The 25374-nt window shown below is 33.5% G+C and overlaps 1 protein-coding gene and 2 long non-coding RNA genes across 3 annotated transcripts; 2 read left to right on the top strand and 1 right to left on the bottom strand.

The window, feature by feature from the left end:
• Window positions 1–9594: 9594 nt before the first annotated feature.
• LOC114387439 lies at window positions 9595–9959 on the bottom strand. The gene is made up of 2 exons (XR_003661312.1): window positions 9918–9959; window positions 9595–9795 (listed from the first exon to the last, which is right to left on the bottom strand). It is a non-coding gene; the product is annotated as an uncharacterized LOC114387439 (long non-coding RNA).
• A 2807-nt stretch (window positions 9960–12766) lies between these two features.
• On the top strand, window positions 12767–13741 carry LOC114386450. The gene is made up of 2 exons (XM_028346454.1): window positions 12767–13367; window positions 13475–13741. The coding sequence occupies exons 1-2, from the start codon at window positions 12794–12796 to the stop codon at window positions 13507–13509; spliced, it is 609 nt and encodes a 202-aa protein (XP_028202255.1). The 5' UTR covers window positions 12767–12793; the 3' UTR covers window positions 13510–13741.
• A 6928-nt stretch (window positions 13742–20669) lies between these two features.
• Window positions 20670–21256, top strand: LOC114387134. The gene is made up of 3 exons (XR_003661243.1): window positions 20670–20781; window positions 20904–21164; window positions 21193–21256. It is a non-coding gene; the product is annotated as an uncharacterized LOC114387134 (long non-coding RNA).
• The last annotated feature ends 4118 nt before the right edge of the window (window positions 21257–25374 follow it).

Below are 25374 nucleotides of genomic sequence, written 5' to 3'. Positions count from 1 at the left end.
CTCAATGATATCATACATTTCTTTGATGTAGGTGGAAGAAGTGCAGAGTCATGGACTTATTTTCTTACTAAAAAAGGAATGGGATGATGGTTTTGGGACAAGATAGCACCTATGGCAACATTTAAGGCATCGGTGGTCACCTCAAAATTAAAGGTACTCCAAATTTAGGTAGTTGCGCTAAGGGTAAGTGTAGCATTGCATTTTAATTGGATAAACATCGTATCTGCAGTCGTAGGCCAAGAGAAAGTAGATGATTTTAATAAATCAGTTAGAGGGCTGGCTATAGTGGCATAGTGATGAAAAAATTGCCTATAAAATCCTATTAGACTAAGGAAAACTCGTAGTGTTGTAAAGGAAGTGGGGGTAGACCAATCCATCATAGCTTTGATGTTGTCCAGGTCCACCTGTACCCCTTGATGGCTGATTATGTGTCCCAAATAGTCAACTAATGTTACTCCAAAGAGACACTTAGAAAATTTAGCATAGAACTGGTGTGGGTATAAAAGTAACAAAATTTGCTCAACATGCAATAGATGATCAATCTAATTCAAGCTATAAATAAGAATATCATAAAAACAAAAAAAAAAACAAATTTGCATAAGAAGGGATGCAGAAGGTCATTCATGGCCGCTTGGAAGGTAGAAGGTGCGCTAGTAAGACCAAAAGACATCAATAAAAACTCATAGTGGCCATCAAATGTTCGAAACCCCATTTTCAGAATATGTTCCTCTGCTAATTTGATTTGGTGGTAGCCCGAACATAAGTCAATCCTAGAGAAGAAGGAAGCACCCTTGAGCTCATCCAGTAGCTCATCAATGGTGGGAATGGGGAAACGATCACCATAAGGGCATTAAGGGCCCTATAATCCCCACAAAAACACCACAAACCATCCTTCTTCTTGACTAAGAGAACTGGCGAGGAGTATGGGCTAGGGGTAGGGCGAATGATCCCCTCCTTTAACATGTCAGCAATAAGTGTAGTCATTGTTTTCTTTTGAAAGTGTGGGTAACAATAGGGTTTAATATTAACAGGCTTGGAATTAGGTAAAAGGTGAATAAGATGATCATGGGGTCTAGGGGGAGGTAGGCCAAGGGGTGTGGAGAATACGTGACTAAAATGGTGTAGTATGGTCGCAAGATCGAGTGGTAATCCTTGGAAGTTTAGGGTGGCAGGGGGTTAGGAAACATTTGGGTTCAAAGGTAATGGAAATATGTGGGTGTGTCCAAGGGTAGCATGGTAATGGCATGGCAGGAAACTATGGAATTAGTGTGCAATAATCTAGTAAATTGATGAAATGAGGCATGTATAAGAGGCGGGGAAGAGGTACCCTATAAGGTGAGAGAATTTTCTTGGTGAGAAAAATGGATCATTGTGATAGTGAAATCAGCCTCAAAGAGTCCCAAAGTTTGAAGCAATTGTACCCCTATAACGACATCAACTCCTTGAATGGGAAAAATGTAAAAGGGCACTTGGAAAGTAACTATTTGAACCACCAATGGGATATTAGGGCAAAACCCAGCATATTCAATGTATGCTATGTTGCCCACCATGACCTTAAATGGTTCCGTAGGTGTGGGTACAATGTGCAAAAATTCCACAACACGGTTTTTCAAAATTTTATGTGAGTTGCTTGTGTCGATAAGGACAGAGACTGGGTGACCAAATAATGTGGTTGTGAATCAGAGTGTGTTCAGGGAAGGTTGACCAAGGATGGCTTGTAGAGATAGGTGAAAGCGGTCTAGGCTAGTGTTTTGGGTAGAGCAGGTGTAACATTCCATTTTTCGTAAACTAATTTAAAAATGATTTTTATTTATAAATAAATAGAGTTTTAGAAAAATGATAAGATTTTATTAACAAATAAACAAGGAGATATAATTATTAATTAAAAAAATAGTTTGAAAGAGCATAAAAGGGGTATTTTATTTATTTGTTTGATAGAGAATAAAATAGAGTTTGTTTTTATAAAATAATAAATAAATAAATAGAGTAAACCTAGCTCTAAATAGCGTTAGGTCAATTTTCACACTGACGGTGCCTCTTCTTTCCCTCATTTTCGTTTTTCCCCTTCTCCTCTCAAAATCCTCTCTTTTTACCGCAGACCACCAAACCTGTCTCAGAAAACGACGATTTCAAACTCATTCTCCGTTGGATCATCGTGAAATTTAAGCACCAGGTTCGTAACTCAATTCCGAGCATCCTCCCCATTGGGAATTTTGAAATAATATCGGAGCTGAGAGAAATACCCTTCGCATCGTAGCTTTTTCCTTTCCCATAGAAACCCAAAATTGTTTCACTAAAACTATGATCCGGGACACATTAACCATTGGATTGTAGTGAAATTTTTATATGTTGTTCGAAAGTCAATTCCTCACGTTTTCACCGTTGGGTTTTGCAATGTAATGTCTGTAGAGGGAGAAAGATGAATCTCAAGAAGCAGTATAGAATGAAGACTTCAATCCCTTCTCGTTCTCCCTAGCGTTGGGAACCCTAACAGAGCAACCGGAGGAGGAGCTATAGATAGCACCAAAAACACCACAATTGATAATGGAGAATGCTTTAGCGACTACATTGAGGTAAGGGATGAGTTTATCGCAATTGGGGGTTAAAATAAACATGTGTAGGGATCCTTAGAGGATTAAATTGAGATTTTATGTTGGGATGTTTATTAAATTGCAACTTTTCCTTTATGATCATAAAAACAATATTGATGTCCTGATGCAAATTGGTTGATAAAATAGAGTGTTCTTGGTGTTTCATTATTTTATACCTATGATTTTGATTAATTGATTTGATATAATGGTGCAATATTATTTGAAGGATTTTACTCCCCAGGTTGTGATAACCTTTTGTATAAATTGTTATATTGAGGATAGGAAATGATGATTCAAATTGTGAGTATGTGATAAATTGAACATGTGATGAATGATGAAATACATGTATATTGAGATGTGTATTGTGTTGTGAGCAATGAATTGTGCAATCACACAACTGTAAGACCCTTTAAGGACGATGAGTTTTGCGCGACGAGTGTTATGATGGGATCCATTGTGGGAACCCGACAAGTTTAATCACACGAGCGACGAGTTAAAATAATTTTGAAAACAATTGAGTAGTTGTGTGTATTGCATAGTTCATAGGTAAAGTGTGTATGATTCATGAGATGTGATAACATGCTATTTTGAGACTACACCATTGTGATTGAGATTGAATGTATGTGATAAATTGAGTATACACGTGATTGAGATGTTGTGTGCATTGAATTGTAAACTATGAATTATACAATCGCACGACCATAAGTCCCTTTAAGGGCGATGAGTTAATGCTAAGTCCCTTTAAGGGCGACGAGTTAATGTTAAGTTCCTTTAAGGGAGACGAGTAAATACTAAGTCCCTTTAAGTGCGACGAGATAAACTATTTTGAGAACAATTGAGGAGTTATGTGTTTGTACAGTTCATAGATAGAGTTTGTGTGCTAAAATGTTTTTTGGGTTGGACCTGAATCAGGAGGGAGAGGTCCTGACGGACTCTTCGGAGTGTAGGCCTTGGGGGTCACCCGGTTTGAGTGCTCCTTTGAGCCTATATATGTTGATCCCATATGGTTGGAGCATTCTCGCAAAACACTGTGACCCTGACTGGTCTCCCTATGATCTTACCTAGTGAGAGTGACCTGACTTGCTAGTGTGTGGTTTATCTTGTCATGTACTTCTAGGCGCCCGACGTGGTTTTTCACTGACATGGTACCACATTGCATATAGGATTGAGTCTTAGTGTATATGTTGCATAACGCTTGTATATTGATCGATATTGATTGACTTGGTGATATTGTCAGTTGATCTTTGAGTACATGACTATGGTGAAAATGGATGAAAAGTGTTGTGTTGTGATGTGATGTTGGGCGACAAAATGGTGAAATGACGTGAGCTATATTTAAGTAAGTTTTATTTTGGTTTATATGATATTTATACCTAGCTACATGTTATCTTGCTTCTCTCCATTAGTTAAGAATGTGATAACTCACTCCCTATGTGTTGTTTGTGTTTGGATTCTGTGATGATCTTAAACTTTGTGTTCGGGGGAGAAGATAACTAGGCGAATTGCTTTAAGGAACCTTGTGCTGAAGGACGTCGGGACACAACACTCTAATAGGATGTGACATTGGGGTATAGGGTTTTATATTAATTGTATGAAGTCTTAGACGACCTTGTTTGAGCTGAGATGACTTTATTATTTATTTGGACAAGTTTGAATATGATGTAGAAGAAAGTAAATGTGAGCATTTTATCCCTTTGAAAGGCTTGTATTTTAAAAAAATGTTTTAAAAATACTTTTAATTAATATTTGAATTTCATTCCTTTATTAGGATATATGTGAGGGGTAGAGGGTGTCATAGCAGGGGGTAGGACAAAGTAAGGTTGTAGGCGAGGTTAGCAAGGTCGATGGTATAGGAGGATCCTTTTGATTGAGCAAATAAAGGTTTGCAGGGGCAGAAAAAAGGGAAGGTGCCTCATTATCATCCTCTGTGGTCAATAAAAGCAAAAATTGTTTGCCCTTACAACGATGTCCTCGGTGAAAATGCTCATGACAATTAAAGCATAGGCCGTTGGCACATATAGCATCTTGTTCACCTAGAGTTAGGTATTTAATTTGGAGTGGGGACTTGGTTGAGAAAAGGGTAAGGAGTGTTAATCTGTTGGGTGGTGTAAGTAGCAAGGGAGGATTGGCTTTTTGGGTAGGGCATCCGTAGGGGGTTAGGGAATAAAGTTTGGGTAGCTTGTAGCTTGGTTTCTACTAATTTGGCCAAGCCAATGGCCTGAGAAATGAAGGTAGGGTTGAGGATGGCTAGCTTGTTCCGAATCTCAGGTTTAAGGCTTGAGAGAAACCAATCTAACTTGGCAGTAATAAGTAACTCAACAACCCTATTACCAAGTCATTCAAATTCTCGTGGGTAACCTAAAACTGTGCATGTTTGTTGCAACTTGAAGAGGGCATGTTGGTGATTTTCGAAGGAGGATGGGCCATACCAAAGCTCCAAGGCACGAGTGAATTCTTCCCATGAAGTGAGAAGCTGGTTATGATGAAGCCATTGGAACCAGCCAAGGGCATCACTAGCCATATAACATGAAAGCTGACAAAGGTGATGAGCAGGGGCAATAGAATAGTGTTGAAAAAATTGTTCATCCTGGAATACCCATTCAAGGGGGTTAGAGCCATCAAATGCATGTAAGGATAGTTTTGGGGGTTTAAGCATATTTGTGGGGCAGGGTGGTGGGGTTGGTGGGTTTTGGGTTTTGTTTTTTGTAAGCTGGTCTTGAAGGAGTTGGAAATTTTTGAGGTAGGATTCATGGCGAAAATCCTGGTTAGCTCATAATTCATTGAAGGCCGAAGGCAAAGTTGTAATGGATTCAGTGAGGCGGGTGATTTCAGATTTTTCAATGTGGGATCTAGTCATCATGTGAGGTCAGGGAATGAAAGCACCAATAATAAGAAACAATGGCTAAGAAAATTATTGACAGAGAAAGGAAGGAAAATGGAAGAGAGAGAAAGAGAGAATATTTTTCTGTTAAAGTTATTCCCCTTTTTCCTAGCACTCACGAAAAGGTTATAACAACCTTGACACACGAATTCCTACAGGATCTGAGGACAAGCATCACTCTTACAAAATTGTAAAATAAACATAAACATAATTTCCTAAATTACTTTTATTTCTAACTAGGGTCATATGGGTCAGATGTAGTCTCACTACTAGAAAGCGCGTTTTTAACATTGGTCGAATTGGGTATTCAACATCGGTGTCTGACCGTTCTTGAATGTAACGTAATTGAAAATAAAAACTTTCAACAACGGTTCAAAACTGACCATCGTTGAATGACAGTAATTTCTACAACGCTATCTTCTAAGGCACGACATAGTAACCTGTGGTTTCCACATCGGTGGCTACGCCAGCATCGATGTAGTAAACATGACTTTCTACATCGTTTTAGTGAAACCCCCGATGTAGTAAGCAACAGTTTCAACATCGTTTCCTATGGCAGTATCGATGTAGTAAGCTGGGATTTCAACATTGTTTCCCTTGGCAACATCGATGTGAAAAAACCAAAAACCTGCATATTAAATCATCAGTCTTCTTGATCTAATAATTGTTTATATATATAAAAACTGAGAATCAATGATTCAAATTATTTATATAATGCCTAATGAATACATATAATCAAGTAATAATTAATTAATTAATTAAAACCTAACAATGAGTACTCAAAATTATCTATATTAGTAATAATGAATAAATATAATTGTTAGGCACCTAAAGCAATAGCTATAGATAATCTACTAGAATTATCACACGATGAACATTGCACATTTGACAAGGTTTTTTTATCTATAGAACATTCAGAGATACCATATTCACAAGGAATAAAAAATTATTTTCTTATTAATCAATTATTTAGACATCAAAATTCAAAACAAATAATTTAGAGCTTCTAGTGCAGTAAACCCCTTTAAGCACCACGAAGTGCCTTAAAAAACCACCTTAACAAATAATTTAGATTCAAGAAGTAAGGCTCACATTTTCCTGATCGAGCAAGCAAAACACAGTCAAAGAAAACAATTATGCCAAGAAATGCGAAAAACATGCCGAAACCAATTAGGCCTATGCCAATCCCTGTTCAAGTTCAGACACACGCAGTGTCAAACACTTAAATTAGAATTAACAAAAAAAGAGAACACAGTGGCATTGCTATGCTTATTAATTACTCTTTATCTCAGTTATCTCATAGGCCATAATTGATTAGTCAAAAACTGCACCATAATTGACAAGAAATGGAGAGTAATAACTTCAACTTTTGGAAAATTCACCTTTAATAAGATGAGATGATGCAGAAGAAGGAAGAGGATACTTGATGCTGAATGGATGATGCTGTTTTGGTCTCTATGTTTTGGTCTCGTGGGCTCTAGCCCAAACAAATACCAATAAGCCCAAACAAACAAATTTTTAGTGGTAAAAAAACATAATAATTATTGTTTACTCCGACTACATGAATAAGGCTTTCAACAGTTCTCTAGAAATTATTGTTTACTTCAGAACCTATTGTCATTCTATAGAAATTATAAGAAGAGAAAATTGTTTGTTCTTCTTCTCTAGCATTATAATCTTTTATCTTTTTTATTTATTACTTTGATGTCTTATGCATCATTATTTCTTTCTATTTTTCAACAAGGGAATAATTGAAAATTTAATAACTAATGCTTTCCATAATATATCTCAGGAATCCACAATCAAGTTCTATTGACCGGAAATTTACATATAGCCACACATAATTATTAGAAAGCATCGAAACATTAAATCATGCAATGCTATCTTCAATCTTGAGAATAAAATTAGTCACAAATGGCTGCTCTTGAGAATAAACACTATTGTAGAAGAAGTCCATCCCCGGGTTGAATATGAGTACTGATTTGAGTAAAATCTACCCAATTTAATAAAACATTTTTAATTCTCTAATTAGTATTCTAAGTAATAATAAATAAAACCAATTTAGATATTTTTGAGTAAATTTTTCAATAAACGCCTATAATAGAATAAAACAATTAAGATGATAAAATAAACTAAACTCCTCTAATAAGTTAAAAACAATTTTTGGAGAAATTTAATCAAGAAACTCAGCTATGTTTAATGGTTATTAAGAAGATCACATGAGCATCCAAAAAGAAAAATAACAAAAAATGAAATAAAAGGAAAGGAACAACTGGTATTCGTACTTTTGAGACACCCACTTACTTGAATATTATGTTACAGCTGTCATAACAGAATGTAATATACTACATACTGGATCACAACTAAACCATATTCACCCCAAAAAAAGGCTTAATTATACTTTTGGCTACTTTAATTTGGAATGTAAGATTTTGGTCTCAACTTTTTTAAGTCAACCAAGTCCCTCTAGTCTTGATACCTACCATCTCTCCCAACCCATCTCAGTCACTTCCCAATGCTGCACCTTCCCCTCCCCAACCAGAAACTTCCTCACCTACCACGATTGTATCTCAATCTAATTCTACTTCACCTCCTCCATCCAGACCTACCAATATTCACCTCATGGTTAAAAGGTCCAAAGCTTGAATTCACCCTACACTTCTACTCACACATGTGGAACGCCAAACATGCCCTGCAAGACCCTTAATGGCTTGATGCAATGCATGATGAATATGCAACACTAAAGAGGAATAATACTTGGAGTTTGATCCCTCTGCCCCCTAACAAACTTCCCATTGGCTGCAAATGGCTATTTCACATCAAATTTGCTTAATTATAAAAATAGAAGAACTTAATAGGCTCAAAAATAGAAATCACACAGTCCAAAACTAAAGGAATTAAAAATGCAATTAAGCCAAAAAAATTTAAAAGAAACACTTCATAGAATAAGGCAACGATAATAGACAAGCAACTAAATGGCACAGGTATTATATCTTCTACGATTTGTAGTCATGATAAAATAATTGACTTTGTTTTTAAGAGAAAAAGAGAGATAAATGTGTTTGAGTCCCTGTGTAAATATTTTCATCATTGTTTTCATCCTAAAATACATAATATAAACTTAATTTCTTTGACATATAGGTGACTAGTTCATAAACTTACAGATATATAGGACTAAATGATCGAGAAATAGAAAAGAAAAAAATAACCATGTAAAAAAGATACAACTAAAAGATAACTTGTTATCTCACCAAAAACAGTTAAAGAATTGTGTGTATTATATGCACGAAGGAATTTAAGCTTGAAACATTTTCTGTCCCAACACATATCTTATTCCCATTAGTGAATCCTATTGCATGGTAAGAAGCACATATGGAATCCTCATAGGTATAAGTTCACAAGACAGAAAAAAAGAACTCATTACCTTAAAAAAGGTACACAATTGATGTGAAGAAAATTTCATGATTTTTAATATCAGCAGCAGAAGAAACAAATTTATCACAATAGAAGCCATTGCAAGTGTTTATTTGTTACCCCAAAGATGAAACAAATTAATTTAACAAAAGATATGAAGTGAACACACAACTGTTTTAGTGCTGCTTTTAATTTTCTATATTTTTTAAAAAGTTACATGTCACTGAAGATTAAAATAATCATAATATTCATAGAAAAAACAAAAAAGAAAACCAAGGTATACTAATGGACTATCAGAAGATTTCATTTTAGTATTATACAGCTTTCAAGATGAAGAGTGAGAATGCTTACCACTTGATCTGGGGCATCGTCTTCCTTGCACATCACCCAAGGGACCCCAGTTCCCATTTCCACAGCCATTTTTGCAGCCTAATTCACATAGTTTTGACCAGCAGCTCCTTGCAACTTACTCTGTGCCCCATATTCATTCTCAATCTAAAACAACAAACACATGGTGAATCATGAATGCATCATTAAATAATGAATATTATGTCACATGTACAAGCTATATAAATAATCATGAATTAACTTATTTCATAAACTTATGACCCAACTTAACATAGTTGGGCAGCATTCTCATTTCAGGACATAGAACTGGAAGCAGAGTAAAGTTACACAGCCAGTTTGTCAATAAGTTCTAAATCATCCGTTTAAACTTTTATTATTACAAGATTAACCATGCAAATCAAAATCCAGTGCATGTTCCATTTCATGGAGAGAGAAAAAAACAAAGGAATTAAACATCACATAAAGGTTCAAAATGACAATGAACTTCCACATCTCAAAGATTTATGCATTTATAGCTTCCAACTATTCCAGATCACTGCTCCGGGGTGTCTGAACAAATAGCTGAAGAAAGAAAATTGAACACTTTGATCAGAATACATGAACATAATGTTAGGGTTAATTATTCAGGGGAATGGGGGAGGATTGACTAATATGAAAATAATGAAAAAAGAGAAGAGGCGTACTAGGTTTTTCAGGCTTGGCGTCGACCCATTTGGAGAGAGCAAGCTATAAACAAAATAAAATCAATAGATAGCTAACTTATAGGGATATATGCAGAATTGAAAATGTCACAAGCTTTCTCATAAAAGGCAGCCACATTTTCCTGAAATCATGCCACTTATTATCAATTCAAGCAGCAGTAATACTGTTTATACAAATCTACTTTAAATAAAATAGAAAATACAATTCAAGCAGCAGGCAAATCATTAATTCAACCTTTTGGCTTATCTTTGCTACCAGTAAACTGGTTTCCCATGAAACAAATAGCTTAACTTGCAAGGGGAACAAACCTGGCAAATAGTCCTCTTCATATGGGATGCTTCCAAAATCTTTCACTGCATTATTAAAATCATTATGCCTACAAGAAGAGTGAGATGAATGATGAATCAATTTTCTACTTCTGCAAACAACATGTTCTTAGAATATCTGGCAGAAGATCTTTCATCAGTAGAAAGAAGACTTAAGATAGAAAAATTTCAATTATAGTTCTAATAAATTTAATTTTAGTTAATTACAAAAGACCTCCTTTAAATTTTTGTTTTAGTTCTAGATATTGAAAATTTTCCATTGTTAGTACTCAAATCATGATGCTTTAAAAAACATGTTACCATTAGTCCTCAACTGCATATTCAATAACTCAACTTGCTAAAAATGTTTGTCTTATAATCCAAAGCACACTTATGCAGGGTATTACTGGAGTACTGGATATGAGAATAACAATAAGATTAAGTATCATTGCAAATAAATATAAGCAAATAAACATGAAGGTGGTGAAGATGCAAACGTAGAGGTTGCTCGAGGACTAAGGACTTGTTTGTGCAAGTTTCTCTAATAGTACTTCTAGGAAAAGAAAAATAAGAAGAAAAAAAAAAGAAATGAGTTTCTCCATAAACTAAAATGAGTTCTGTTGGAAGTGCACATTCACCTCCACGTTTTATTAATTAATTAATTTTATTATTTTTGAAAAAATTAGTTATTTTGAATCTGGTCCATTTTCCATCCACATTCATCCCATATCTTTGCAAAATATATTTGCAACCACCTTCAGTAACAAATCATGTACCCATCATCTCACGTACTGATAACTTCTTATCTCACGTCTGATAACTTCCTATCTCACTGATAACAAGTTGAGAGAGCTCTGTGATGGACAGACTCTATAAATAAGATGGGGTGCTCTTAGTTTTGTATCACCAAACCCACTTCTCTATTCAGAAAAAAAAAAATACACCATCTATTTAGAGTGAGTAAGGGTCTGGAAGAACAAAACTGTCTTTCAGGTTCGTGTGTGAGCCGCTTCCCGTTCGATTTGCAATGGCTGGAGGTACACTCGTAATTCCTTTTAATTTTCGTTGTTTGATCTAAATATGCTATTTAAATTTATTTGCATGTTTAGATCAGTGTATGTATATTTTTACATTTGGTATCAGAGCCTATTTGTACCTCTGTCTTGCTTATTGGGTCGTTCCTATGTGGAGTTTATTTTCTGAGTATATGAGTGTTATGTTTTAAGCCTCCTTAATTCAAAATAACATCAAAATTAGGAATGATGTGAGTTTTCTAATTTTTCTATGATTTAAAACGTATTTTTGGGTGTCTAAAATGCATATAATGTGTGGGTTTTTCGAAATTGAGGTAATAATATTTTTTTTTTTTACCACTGCTGGAGGTTGAAGACGAAGTCTTGTGGGTTTTGTTTACTGTGATGGAATTGTTAATATACATTTTAAATCAACAATATTAAACAAAGCATGACTTGGTCTAGTGGTAGATGTGATGTGTATTACCTCATTGTTCTGGGTTTGAATCTTGTTGCTGCCTTTTGTTGTTTGTTTTCGTTTTAATTAATTAAAAGGAAGTATAAATGAAACGAAAAAGCCTTATGCTGGTTTCGAACCCTCACCCTACAAGCATGAAAGGACTCCCTTTGCCGCTAAGCTACTGCAATTTAATTGTTTATTAACTGCAGTTCACGTGTATTTATAACTTTTGAAGGATAAATCATTTATGCACAAACTGTTTAAAAATTGTTTGTCTCTTAAGTTATGTTGAACATGCAATATTATGTTAAATACTGGTATGCATTGGATTTAATCCTTTAAAGTTTATTACATGTTTAATGAATATACGTGCAATGTTATTTTGAATTGGTATACATGTAATTTTTTATGATTCAATATTGAGCACATTTGCATTATTAAGTATGTTTATGCAAGGATTATTTTTTAATGTTAAGTGATTAATATAATTTTATTAAATTAGAGAATAGCCACAACATCTTTAATTGAGTAAAATTATATACTAAATTTATAATCACATTAGAAATATTAATTGTGATTAATCATATGTAATGTGATGAAATCTACCCATAGGAATTTTGTTATATTTGTATGATTAATTAGGATAAATATTAAATTATATTTCTTAATTTACCCACAGGAATTAAGGAAAAGAACATGATTTAATAGTTTTATCATAAAGTTGCATGATGAATCTAATTGAGTAGGACTTTAGCCCACAGGCAAGTTTTGTGTCACTAGATTCATATATTGAGACATGATTTGCATTGGCAAAACATGACATTTGTTTAGTCTCAAACTTTCTTAATGAGCATGTGTGTTTGTTTGCAATTTCACAATCTATGAATATTTCTTGTGACCTTCCCATTTTGAAAGGTGATAATTATAAGGTTTGGAAGGAAAGAGTTCTCCTTCATTTGGGCTGGATGGATATTGACTATGCTATAAGGAAGGATGAGCCACCGGCTATTACTGAAACTAGCGAACCTGATGCTGTTGATCATTATGAAAAGTGGGAGAGATCTAATCGTCTCTCCGTTATGTTCATAAAAACCAACATATCCGCTAGTATCCGGGGTTCAGTTGACCAGTATGATAAGGTCAGAGATCTGTTGAAAGCCATTGATGAACAGTTTACAACCTCTGAGAAGTCACTTGCTAGCACACTCATTATGCAATTCTCTTCCATTAAGCTTACTGGAACGAGAGGTGTGCGTGAACATATCATGCGCTTAAGGGACATAGTGGCTCAGTTGAAAACCTTGGAAGTTACCATGTCTGAATCCTTCCTGGTACATTTCATTTTGTGCACCCTACCTCAACAGTATACACCCTTCAAAATCTCCTACAACACACATAAGGATAAATGGTCTATTAATGAATTGATGACCATGTGTGTTCAAGAAGAGGAGAGATTGATAATGGAAGAGGGTGAAAAGGTAAATTTGACTACTTCTAATTCTGGAAAGGATAGGAAGAAGTCTGTAGGCACCAATAAAGGAAAGATTCCGACTCAACCAACAATTAAAAAGGAGTCAAAGTGTTTCTTCTGTAAAAAGAAAGGACACATGAAGAAAGACTGCCCCAAATTTAAAAGTTGGTTTGAGAAGAAAGGTACACCATTTGCCTTTGTTTGTTATGAATCTAATATGATTAATGTGAATCATAATACATGGTGGATTGACTCTGGTTCTACAATCCATGTTTCTAATACCTTGCAGGGTATGGAAAGCCTAAGGAAGCCAGTGGGAAGTGAGCAGTGCATCTACTCAGGGAGTAGGATGAGCTCACATGTAGAGGCCATTGGAACGTGCGTCTTAGTCTTAAGTAGTGGCTTTAAATTACATTTGGAGAAAGTTTTTTATGTTCCTAGTTTCTGTAAAAACTTAATTTCTGTTTCTAAACTTGCACCTTTGGGATTTTATTTTAATTTTACAGACTTTGGTTTTAATTTACTAAATAAATCTGAAATTATTGGTTGTGGTCAATTGGTTGATGGTCTTTATTCGATTGAATTGCAAAATGACGCTACTTCTATGCACGTTTCTGTTGGGTTAAAACGATGTATTGTGAATGAAGAATCCTCTATGTTGTGGCACCGGAGATTAGGACATATCTCTATTGAAAGAATCAAGCGATTAGTAAATGAAGGAGTACTTAGTACTTTGGATTTCGCTGATTTTGAGACTTGTGTAGATTGCATTAAGGGTAAGCAAACTAACAAGTCTAAAAAGGGTGCAAAGAGGAGTTCTAATTTATTAGAAATCATACATACAGACATATGTTGTCCAGACATGGATGCAAATAGTCCGAAATACTTCATAACCTTTATAGATGATTATTCACGATATATGTATCTCTACTTACTTCATTCTAAGAATGAAGCTTTAGATGCCTTTAAAGTTTTTAAGGCTGAAGTTGAGAAACAATGTGGAAAACAAATTAAGATCGTGAGATCAGATAGAGGTGGGGAGTACTATGGTAGATACACAGAGGATGGACAAGCACCAGGTTCATTTGCGAAATTTCTTCAAGAACATGGGATTGTTGCCCAATACACTATGCCTGGTTCTCCGGATCAGAATGGTGTGGCAGAACGAAGAAATCGAACCTTATTAGACATGGTGAGAAGCATGAGGAGTAATGTAAAGCTTCCTCAATTTTTGTGGATTGATGCTCTTAAGACGACTGCGTATATATTAAACCGAGTTCCAACCAAGGCTGTCTCAAAGACACCTTTTGAATTATTCAAGGGTTGGAAACCAAGTTTGCGACATATACGCGTTTGGGGATGCCCGTCTGAAGTAAGAATCTATAATCCACAAGAGAAGAAACTAGACCCTAAGACTATTACTGGGTATTTCATTGGATATGCTGAAAGGTCTAAAGGGTATAGGTTCTATTGTCCATCCCACAACACTAGGATTGTGGAATCAAGGAATGCAAAGTTTCTTGAAAATGACTTGATCAGTGGGAGTGATCAATTTCAGAACATTTCTTCTGAAAGGGATCACTGTGAAGCTGAACCTTCTGGGACAAGTAATAGGTTGGTAGTCATTCCCACCCCTCAAGTTAAAATGGGTGTTAGACAACCAGTGATTGAAGTTCCACAAGATGTTGAAAGTGATCATGTAGATCGAGTTGTTTGTGAGGAACAACATGATGATATTGAACAAACTGGTGAAGAACCAGTTGAACAAGTTCCTCAGCAAGATGACCAAACAACATTAAGAAGATCTACTAGAATAAAAAAGACAGCAATTCCTAGTGATTATGTAGTGTACCTACAAGAATCAGACTACAACATTGGAGCCGAAAATGATCCTGAGACGTTTTCACAAGCCATGAGTTCTAAGGAATCAAATTTGTGGTATAATGCTATGAGGGATGAGATGGATTCTATGGCATCTAACCAAGTTTGGGATCTCGTTGAGTTGCCTGTTGGTGTAAAAGCCATCGGATGTAGATGGGTCTTCAAAACTAAGAAAGACTCAGAAGGCAACATTGAGAGACATAAGGCAAGACTTGTTGCTAAAGGATTCACTCAAAGAGAAGGAATCGATTACAGAGAGACCTTTTCCCCTGTATCTAAGAAAGACTCTCTTCGAGTAATTCTGGCATTAGTAGCTCATTTTGATCTTGAGCTGCATCAAATGGATGTGAAAACGGCATTCCTGAATGGTGATCTAGAAGAAGAGGTTTACATGAAACAACCTGAGGGATTCTTATCTAGTGTTGGTGAGCACTTAGTCTGCAAGCTTAATAAGTCCATCTATGGATTGAAACAAGCCTCCCGCCAATGGTATTTAAAATTTCATGAGGTCATTTCTTCATTTAGCTTTGAAGAGAATGTCATGGATCACTGTATATACCAGAAGGTCAGTGAGAGTAAGATTTGTTTCCTTGTATTATACGTAGATGACATTCTGCTTGCGACTAATGATAAGGGTATGCTATATGAGGTGAAACAATTTCTCTCAAAGAACTTTGATATGAAGGATATGGGAGAGGCATCTTATGTCATAGGCATAAAGATCCATAGAGAAAGATCTCGAGGCATTTTAGGCTTGTCTCAAGAAACCTATATCAACAAAGTTTTAGAGAGATTTAATATGAAAGATTGTTCACCAAGTGTAGCTCCCATTGTGAAGGGTGACAAACTTGCTTTGAGTCAATGCCCCAAAAATGATTTTGAGCAGGAACACATGAAAAATATTCCATATGCTTCAGCAGTCGGAAGCCTTATGTATGCTCAGGTTTGCACTAGACCTGATATTGCATTCGCTGTTGGAGTTTTGGGAAGATATCAAAGTAATCCAGGTATTGACCACTGGAAAGCTGCAAAGAAAGTGATGAGATATCTTCAAGGAACAAAAGATTACATGCTCATGTACAGACAAACTGATTGTCTGGAAGTGATTGGCTACTCCGACTCAGACTTTGCTGGTTGCGTTGATTCACGAAGATCAACATCTGGTTATATTTTTATGTTAGCCAGTGGAGCTGTATCTTGGAGAAGTGCCAAACAAACCTTGACTGCTACTTCCACTATGGAGGCTGAGTTCATTTCTTGTTTTGAGGCTACCTCGCATGGTGTATGGTTGAAGAGTTTCATATCTGGCCTTAGAGTTGTGGACTCTATTTCTAGGCCATTAAAGTTGTATTGTGACAACTTTGCTGCGGTGTTTATGGCTAAAAATAACAAAAGTGGAAGTCGAAGTAAGCACATCGACATCAAGTACTTAGCCATAAGAGAACGTGTTAAAGAAAAGAAAGTGGTCATTGAACACGTCAACACTGAGTTAATGATTGCTGATCCTTTAACTAAAGGCATGCCACCAAAGAATTTTAAGGATCATGTAGTACGAATGGGACTTGGTTCCATGATGTAATTTCATTGTACGTACATTTGTTATTTTCAATGAAACTCTTATTCAGTTAGATATTTTCTCATATCGTTTTGTGCACATATTTATTTATTTCGAGAAAAATCATTCGATTTAGATATAGAATAAACATATGGTTTATTCATTAAGTTGAGAGCTAGTGTTGAGAGACTTGATATATTGTGGTACATGGAAGATACTACTCATCATCAGAGGACCTATCGCCATGACTCATATATTATGTTTCTTGTTACGGTTGATGTTGGGTTAAATGGACCAAGTGGGAGAATGTTGGAAGTGCACGTTCACCTCCACGTTCTTTTAATTAATTAATTTTATTATTTTTGAAAAAATTAGTTATTTTGAATCTGGTCTATTTTCCATCCCATCCATCCCATATCTTTGCAAAATATATTTGCAACCACCTTCAGTAACAAATCACGTACCCATCATCTCACGTACTGATAACTTCTTATCTCACGTCTGATAACTTCCTATCTCACGTTCTGATAACAAGTTGAGAGAGCTCTGTGATGGACAGACTCTATAAATAGGATGGGGTGCTCTCAGTTTTGTATCACCAAACCCACTTCTCTATTCAGAAAAAAAAAATACACCATCTATTCAGAGTGAGTAAGGGTCTGGAAGAACAAAACTGTCTTTCAGGTTCGTGTGTGAGCCGCTTCCCATTCGATTTGCAATGACTGGAGGTACGCTCGTAATTCCTTTTAATTTCCGTTGTTTGATCTAAATATGCTATTTAAATTTATTTGCATGTTTAGATCAGTGTATGTATATTTTTACAAGTTCTTCATCAACTAACTATTAGCTAATTTAATTTATACACGTCCTCTCATCTTTTAAAGAAATTATATAAGAGAATTTTTAAAAATTAAATTAAATAATTGAAAGCTCATTTTAACTTATAATGAAACTCATTTTCTTTTTTACTTCTTATTTTTTCCCTTATGAAGAAACTCATTTTCTTTTTTTACTTCTTATTTTTTCCCTTAGAAGTATTTTTAGAAAAATACTTCCAAATAGATCCTAACTCTGAGCAAGTGCCATGTTTCTCCCAACGAAAAATAAAAGGTATATAAGTCATTTCAAACACCACCCCTTAATTTAAAAGTGAGGTTCTAAATAAGGGTTAAGCCTCAAAGGGTAGATAAGTTATTGTACAACTTATCTATATAATAGATGGGGTGACCCATGTCATGCACGGGTCAAATATTCTTTTTAAATTTGCATTAATAGTTATTTACAGTTAAAGTATAATATTTCTAATTATTAATTACTGTTGTCCATTATCAATATATAGTTGATTGTATAAATTTTTAACTAAGATTTTTAAAATACAATGAATGATAGAAGTAAAATTTAGTTAGCTTATGTAAGACAGTAATTTAAATAATTATCCTGAAATAATATTTCAAACAATCTAAAATAAGAGTTATTAGTTACAATAAAACAAAATATTTTTATGAAATGACATTTTTAAATTAAATTCTAAATTCAAGCTTTGCATGATATACATGAAGTATAATGTAAAAAAATGATAAAAATAATACGAATTTCGTGTTACATATCAATCATGTATCATAAAGTATAATAAAATTTAAATCATTAATTATTATTTTCCAATATAAATAATTGAAAAAAATATTTGATACTTATTATATTTAAAACAAAAAGATGAGGAAAAATAAAAATAAGAATTGAAACTATTACTAATATTTATAATATGTATAGTAGCATTAATTTTTTCTTCTATAATTAAGTATAATAATAGGTAAGGTATGAGTAGTATACTGTAGTACATATTCCCAAACTTATACTTTAAAAAAAATGACATACCCAAATTCATACATGCGTGAAAGTTAACTTTAATTTTCAATCACTTTGTGTTGAATACCTAATTGTTCATACTTATATTCGTTATCCACACTTTAATTAGTAAATAACAAAATTAGTTAAAAATACGATAGTTATTAACTTAAAATCTCATTTAAGATCTTTCAAAATACATAATCTTTTAAATTGTAATAAGATTTTGGAATAATTAAAAATTATTTTCAATGAAAGTCTGTGCAAGAATTTTGAATTATGATAAAATGTCATTGAATTTTTGTATTTTTCTTTTCTAAATTTTATTACTTAATATATAAATTAATATAATAGTGAAAATTATTTAATTTGCCTAAATTAATTATCATCTAAATTTATATATTTTATCAATTAAAATTATTTGACTTAATTTGCTAATATATATTTACCATTTAAAGTTATTTAAATATTTATTAAAATAAGTCCACTTTTAAATAAAAAAAATATTTAAAGTAATACATATTATGGAGTACCATTTTTTGGGGGGTGAATTTATGGAGTACCATTTAGATAACAACGTAAACAACGATAAAAAAAATATTATAATATTTAATCAAAACAATTACCTTGTAAACATCATCTTTAATTTAATAAATGTTTGCGGAATATTTAACACTTTTTTTTAATCAATCTATATAATGCGTTAAAATAAAGGAGTTTTCATTTTAAATAAAAATTATAATTTAATATCATATTAAAACTATAATAGATAAAATCAGTTAATTTTCCTAAAGTTTTTTATTTAATTAATAAATGTTTAAATATTTAAACTAATTTAATAATGTAAGCGGGGGGGGGGGGGGGGGGGGGAGTACCATTTAAATATTTTATTTTCTGAGTGGAATACCATTTAAATAACAACTTGATAATGATAAAAAAACACCGTAATATCTAATCGAAGCAATAAACTTTTAAACATTATCATTTACTTGATATCATCTAATATATTTTATAAAAACAATTTAATGAATGTTTGCAGAATATTTTAACAAAATACTTCTCAAATTTAATTATTTTCTAACTAAATAAAGGTCATGTTAAATTATTTTTGTAAGTTATTAATTTAATTAAAAAAATTTAAAAATCAATATTTGTTTATTTTTTATAACACCAAGAAGTCATAACACTACTAGAAAAACAACATTCTACTACTAGAAGACGACATCGGTTATTCGGGGACCGTTGTAAAATACACGTGGTGACATTTTTGTAAATATCACAAAACGAACGACATCGTTCTTGGCAAAGACCGTAGTGGTATTTGAGTGGCTCATTAAACGATTACGTTGCCATAAACAATGTCGTAGTATACTCATACAAGCATTCAATATAACATCGCTTGTTAACACAACACATCTTTGATTGTATTTTTTAAATTGTATTTTATCTCCAAAAACCTTCATCTCAGAACCCTAGCTGCGTAACCCCCTTCATCCCTAGCCGCGTAACCCCCTTCATCTCAGAAAAAGGTCTTCATCTCCGCTGTCATGGCCTCCGTCATGGCGAAACTATGTTGTGGGTCATATGTGTCCAATCAGATGTTCCATTTCTCCTCCTTCTTTCGCACCGAAGTTTCAATTGTTGTTGTTAGAGTTTTTCCTTGTCGTTGGAGAGAGACGTGTTGGATTCGTGATGACAACCCTATCCCTGACCACGACCTTTGCCTTTGCCCATGTATGGAGTTTTCCTATCCTCTGCTTTTTTTTTTAGGTTAAATAATTATTCACAATGATTTAACAGCAATGAATGATATCATAAGTCTTCTTTCTACTGATGAAATATCTTCCGCCAGATATTCTAAGAACATATTGTTTGCAGAAGTAGAAAATTGATTCATCATTCATCTTACTCTTCTTGTAGGCATAATGATTTTAATATTGCAGTGAAAGATTTTGGAAGCATCCCATATGAAGAGGACTGTTTGCCAGATTTGTTCGCCTTGCAAGTTAAGATATTTGTTTCATGGGAAACCAGTTTACTGGTAGCAAAGATAAGCCAAAAGGTTGAATTAATGATTTGCTTGTAGCTTGAATTGTATTTTCTATTTTATTTAAAGTAGATTTGTATAAACAGTACTACTGCTGCTCAAATTGATAATAAGTAGCATGATTTCAGGAAAATGTGGCTGCCTTTTATGAGAAAGCTTGTGACATTTTCAATTCTGCATATATCCCTGTAAGTTAGCTATCTATTGATTTTATTTTGTTTATAGCTTGCTCTCTCCAAATGGGTCGACGCCAAGCCTGAAAAACCTAGTATGCCTCTTCTCTTTTTTCATTATTTTCATATTAGTCAATCCTCCCCCATTCCCCTGAATAATTAACCCTAACATTATGTTCATGTATTATGATCAAAGTGTTCAATTTTCTTTCTTCAGCTATTTGTTCAGACACCCCAGAGCGGTGATCTGGAATAGTTGGAAGTTATAAATGCATAAATCTTTGAGATGTGGAAGTTCATTGTCATTTTGAACCTTTCTGTGATGTTTAATTCCTTTGTTTTTTTCTCTCTCCATGAAATGGAACATGCACTGGATTTTGATTTGCATGGTTAATCTTGTAATAATAAAAGTTTAAACGGATGATTTAGAACTTATTGACAAACTGGCTGTGTAACTTTACTCTGCTTCCAGTTCCAGGTCCTGAAATGAGAAATTCCAGTTCCAGGTCCTGAAATGAGAAAGCTGCCCAACTATGTTAAGTTGGGTCATAAGTTTATGAAATAAGTTAATTCATGATTATTTATATAGCTTGTACATGTGACATAATATTCATTATTTAATGATGCATTTATGATTCACCATGTGTTTGTTGTTTTAGATTGAGAATGAATATGGGGCACAGAGTAAGTTGCAAGGAGCTACTGGTCAAAACTATGTGAATTGGGCTGCAAAACTGGCTGTGGAAATGGGAACTGGGGTCCCTTGGGTGATGTGCAAGGAAGACAATGCCCCATATCTAGTGGTAAGCATTCTCACTCTTCATCTTGAAAGCTGTATAATACTAAAATGAAATCTTCTGATAGTCCATTAGCATACCTTGGTTTTCTTTTTGTTTTTTCTATGAATATTATGATTATTTTAATCTTCAATGACATGTAACTTTTTAAAAAATATAGAAAATTAAAAGCAGCACTCAGACAGTTGTGTGTTCACTTCATTTCTTTTGTTAAATTAATTTTTTTCATCTTTGGGGTAACAGATAAACACTTGCACTGGCTTCTATTGTGATAAATTTGTTTCTTCTGCTGTTGATATTAAAAATCATGAAATTTTCTTCACATCAATTGTGTACTTTTTTTTAAGGTGAATGAGATCTTTTTTTCTCTCTTGTGAACTTATACCTGGGAGGATTCCATATTTGCTTCTTACCATGCAATAGGATTCACTAATGGAAGTAAGATATATGTTGGGACAGAAAATGTTTCAAGCTTAAATTCCTTCGTGCATATAATACACACAATTCTTTAATTGTTTTTGGTGAGATAACAAAATAGGTTATAAAAAAGAACATGGTGTAATTTAAAAATAAATGTGAAAACAAAAATTAATACATAAAAGAAATAAATACTCATGGCATCATAACATGTAACTATCTCCCTGGACAAATAGAAAGGGGGGCAGGCAGGGGTCCTAGCCCTGAGGGAATGCAAAGAATGGAAGATCCCTTCCTCATAACCTTAATTATTGTTGTTGAAGTAATCGTTACTTAGTTTGTTGTTTTTGATTTTGTTATTTAGCTTGAAAAAAGTTACATTGTTTTTTTTATACTTAATTCTGATAGTCTGATAACTATTAGTGACTTACCTACCCACTTTTATATAAATTGGCTTCCCCTTATTAAAAAAATAAGAAAGAATAATATAGATTTTTTCTTGAGAGCTATTCTCTCTCTAACTTCTTGAAACCTCTCATATAATTGATTCCATCATCATATATTCATGTTAGTGTGATAACTTAATTATAAGAAATTTTGATTGATTCCACCTGTGATAGTGTAATAATAAGGATTGTGTAATTATATGAGATCATGTTCTTTTATTTTTTGACAATCATATCAAATAAAATCATGTTATATATTTTCCTTTATTAACTAGTTTCTACTCTCTCTCTCTCTCTCTCTCTCTCTCTCTATATATATATATATATATATATATATTATTGTATCATTGTACAAATTAGTAAACAAATACATCTTTTACTCCATTTCTTGTGTTTATTTTCTACTAATAGTATTGTGAATGCTTTCGGTTAATATTTCAAATTATTTTTTAAAAGTAATTATTTTCTTGTAATTATTGTGTGCTATGGATCTAAAACAAAAAACAAAAAAAAAAAAATTCTAGCCCCTTTTAACAAAGTTATGGAGTTGTCCCTGACTATCTCCAACATTTTTCGTATAGTTTTTTTAAAATGGATTGAACTCTAATACAAGACTAAGGAATATGAGGGTTGTCTCTAGAAAGCAAACTTATTTCTTTTGAGTCCCTTCATCGATGATTTGCTAATAATAAAAAAATTAAAATAAAAACAAGAAACATAATTTAATCATTCAAAATAAATAAATTATGTTTTGATAAAAGTATGGTGATGCCTATCATCATTAATCAACTCCACCTTATCAAAATTTTGCTATTAAATTGAAAGTATAGCAAAAAATCGCAACAAAATAAAATAATGAAAAGATAGAGAAAAAGGGAATGAATTAGAATAACAACCAATCATATTATGGTAAACGAAAATGATAATTCTTGACTTTTTTTCCCATGAAATGTAGAGTAGAAGGTGAGAAACATTTTAACCAGTTTAGTTTCCAAAATACAGTGTAAAGAGACTGAAAATTAAGTCAGTACTAGAGTCCAAGCGGAAGAGAAATGTGAAAAGAGAATGAAAGAGTGAGAGTTGATTGAGATGAGTTTTTTACCCAAATAATTTTTAAAAGATGAATTATTTACCCAAATAATACATCTAAAAAATTATTTATATGGATGACACAAAACACTATTCCCAATTTCTCACCTTTTATTTGTTTAATTTTTGCTTTTGTAGTTAATCAATTTTTAAACGTGGTTTTTTTTTTCTTCTTAAAACTCAATTAAGAAATCAGTTTTTTCTTAACCGGTTTTTTTGAATGGTTTAGACAATGTTTTTTGAATTATTTTAAATTTCTTTGTTTATTAATGTGTGTGTATATATATATATATATATATATATATATATATATATATATATATATATTAATTTTTTATAAAAATTATTATTTGCATATGTTGTTGTTAATTTTATATTAAATTTATTTTTTTTAAAATTCTTTATAAAGTTGTTAATTCCTTCCTATGACACATTGTGCACGTAGAATCTTTGTTGTTATTCCTTAAATAAAACATTCAAGATAGATGACATAATGGCATAATTTGAAACCAACTTTATATAGATAATTTGCATGATTGAAGATGAGGAAAAAAAATAAAAATAAAAACTTAGATAAATAACTAAGAGACTAACATGATTAAAGTAGATAATCTAAAGAAATGTGATAACTAGTTTGAGCAATGACTACACATATTCATCATGCATTAGAGTAGCGATCTCATCAACAATTTTTAGTTTTCTTGGTTTGTGCAACAAGGCAAGGGTTTTGTTCAAGTGGTCGGCAAGCATATCGATTCGCACAAGTATTATAAAACGATTAGACCGAGTATCATATCCTCAGGAAATTTGTTTCATCTAGGCCATGTACATTCAATATGTAAACACTTATAAGGATTGAAATAAAAGCAAATGTTGAGTCTGTACTGTAAAATCTATTTGAACTTTACATGAATGAGCCTAACTCTAGTCTTTGTTCTTGATTCCTCAACAAACTTGTTCTAAAAGAGTTGTACTAAGCCTACAGTGTAAAATGGACTAGATCATTGCACTCCATTCCTAGACATACAAATTTCTAGCTTGCTCTATCAAGTTCTAAGGTTTTAAAGCATTTTCCAATACTAAAAAGCCTAACTACACATACAAATGGGTAGCCACCAGCATGTAAAATAAGCATAGATAGAAGCAATGAATACAGAGAAATAACATTAAATAGATAGTGAGAATATTACATCAAGATGTTCAATAGTAACTCCCCAACAAAGAGGTTTAGCCTTCCATTATAAGCAAAGCTTTAAAACTACAAGAAAGAAACTATTTTTGCTGAAAGAAATTGGAAGAAGATGATGGAAAATGTCTCCTCCAGCTTTTAAACCCTAAATCTCTCTGTTTTCCTGGAGCTAAGCTCCCTTTTGCTGCTCTCAACCGATTCTCTCTTGAAATTCCACCAACTTCAGTGTTTTAAAGGCTCTTGGACTCTTCAGCTTTTGAAGGCTCGCTCAGTAAGCATGTCTCGCTGAGCGAGAGTTAGTGAACTTTCGCTTAGCGAGAGTCAGCGCGCTGAGCGCAAGAAGAGACAACGACCTCGCTGGGCGGGCTGGATGCACGCTGGGCGCGCAGATCTCTGACTTATCCCCTTCTAGGATTTCCCATCCGCTAAGTGAGCTGGATGCCTCACTAAGCGGATGCATCTCGCTGGACGGATCTGCCTCGCTAAGCGAGTCATCAGTTGCTTTAACCTTCTATACTTTCGCCTGAAACTAAGTTGGATTCAACATTAGGTCACAAAAATGGAGTTTCTACCCTATAAAATCACACAATAAAGAAAATATGTACAATTTCTACAAAAAGAACCATAAATTGGAGGCATAATGCTATTTCCTTGCAAATTTTCAATACCAAACTAACTTACGAATAACAACTAACGAACTCCCCCAAATTTACAGTTTTGCTTGTCCTCAAGCAAAGAAATAACAGTTTA

This window comes from Glycine soja, chromosome 15 (assembly GCF_004193775.1).
Source record: "Glycine soja cultivar W05 chromosome 15, ASM419377v2, whole genome shotgun sequence".
In the NCBI taxonomy this organism is placed as follows: domain Eukaryota; kingdom Viridiplantae; phylum Streptophyta; class Magnoliopsida; order Fabales; family Fabaceae; genus Glycine; species Glycine soja.
Note: the sequence above shows the minus strand (reverse complement) of the source record. Positions and strands in the feature narration are given on the sequence as shown.

Excerpts from the sequence above, each read along its gene's own strand:
- LOC114386450 (XM_028346454.1), top strand. The coding sequence starts at position 12,794 with ATGTTCATAAAAACCAACATATCCGCTAGTATCCGGGGTTCAGTTGAC. Across the intron at positions 13,368-13,474 it reads AAGTTGGTTTGAGAAGAAAG|GGTATGGAAAGCCTAAGGAA; the intron begins GTACACCATTTG and ends AATACCTTGCAG.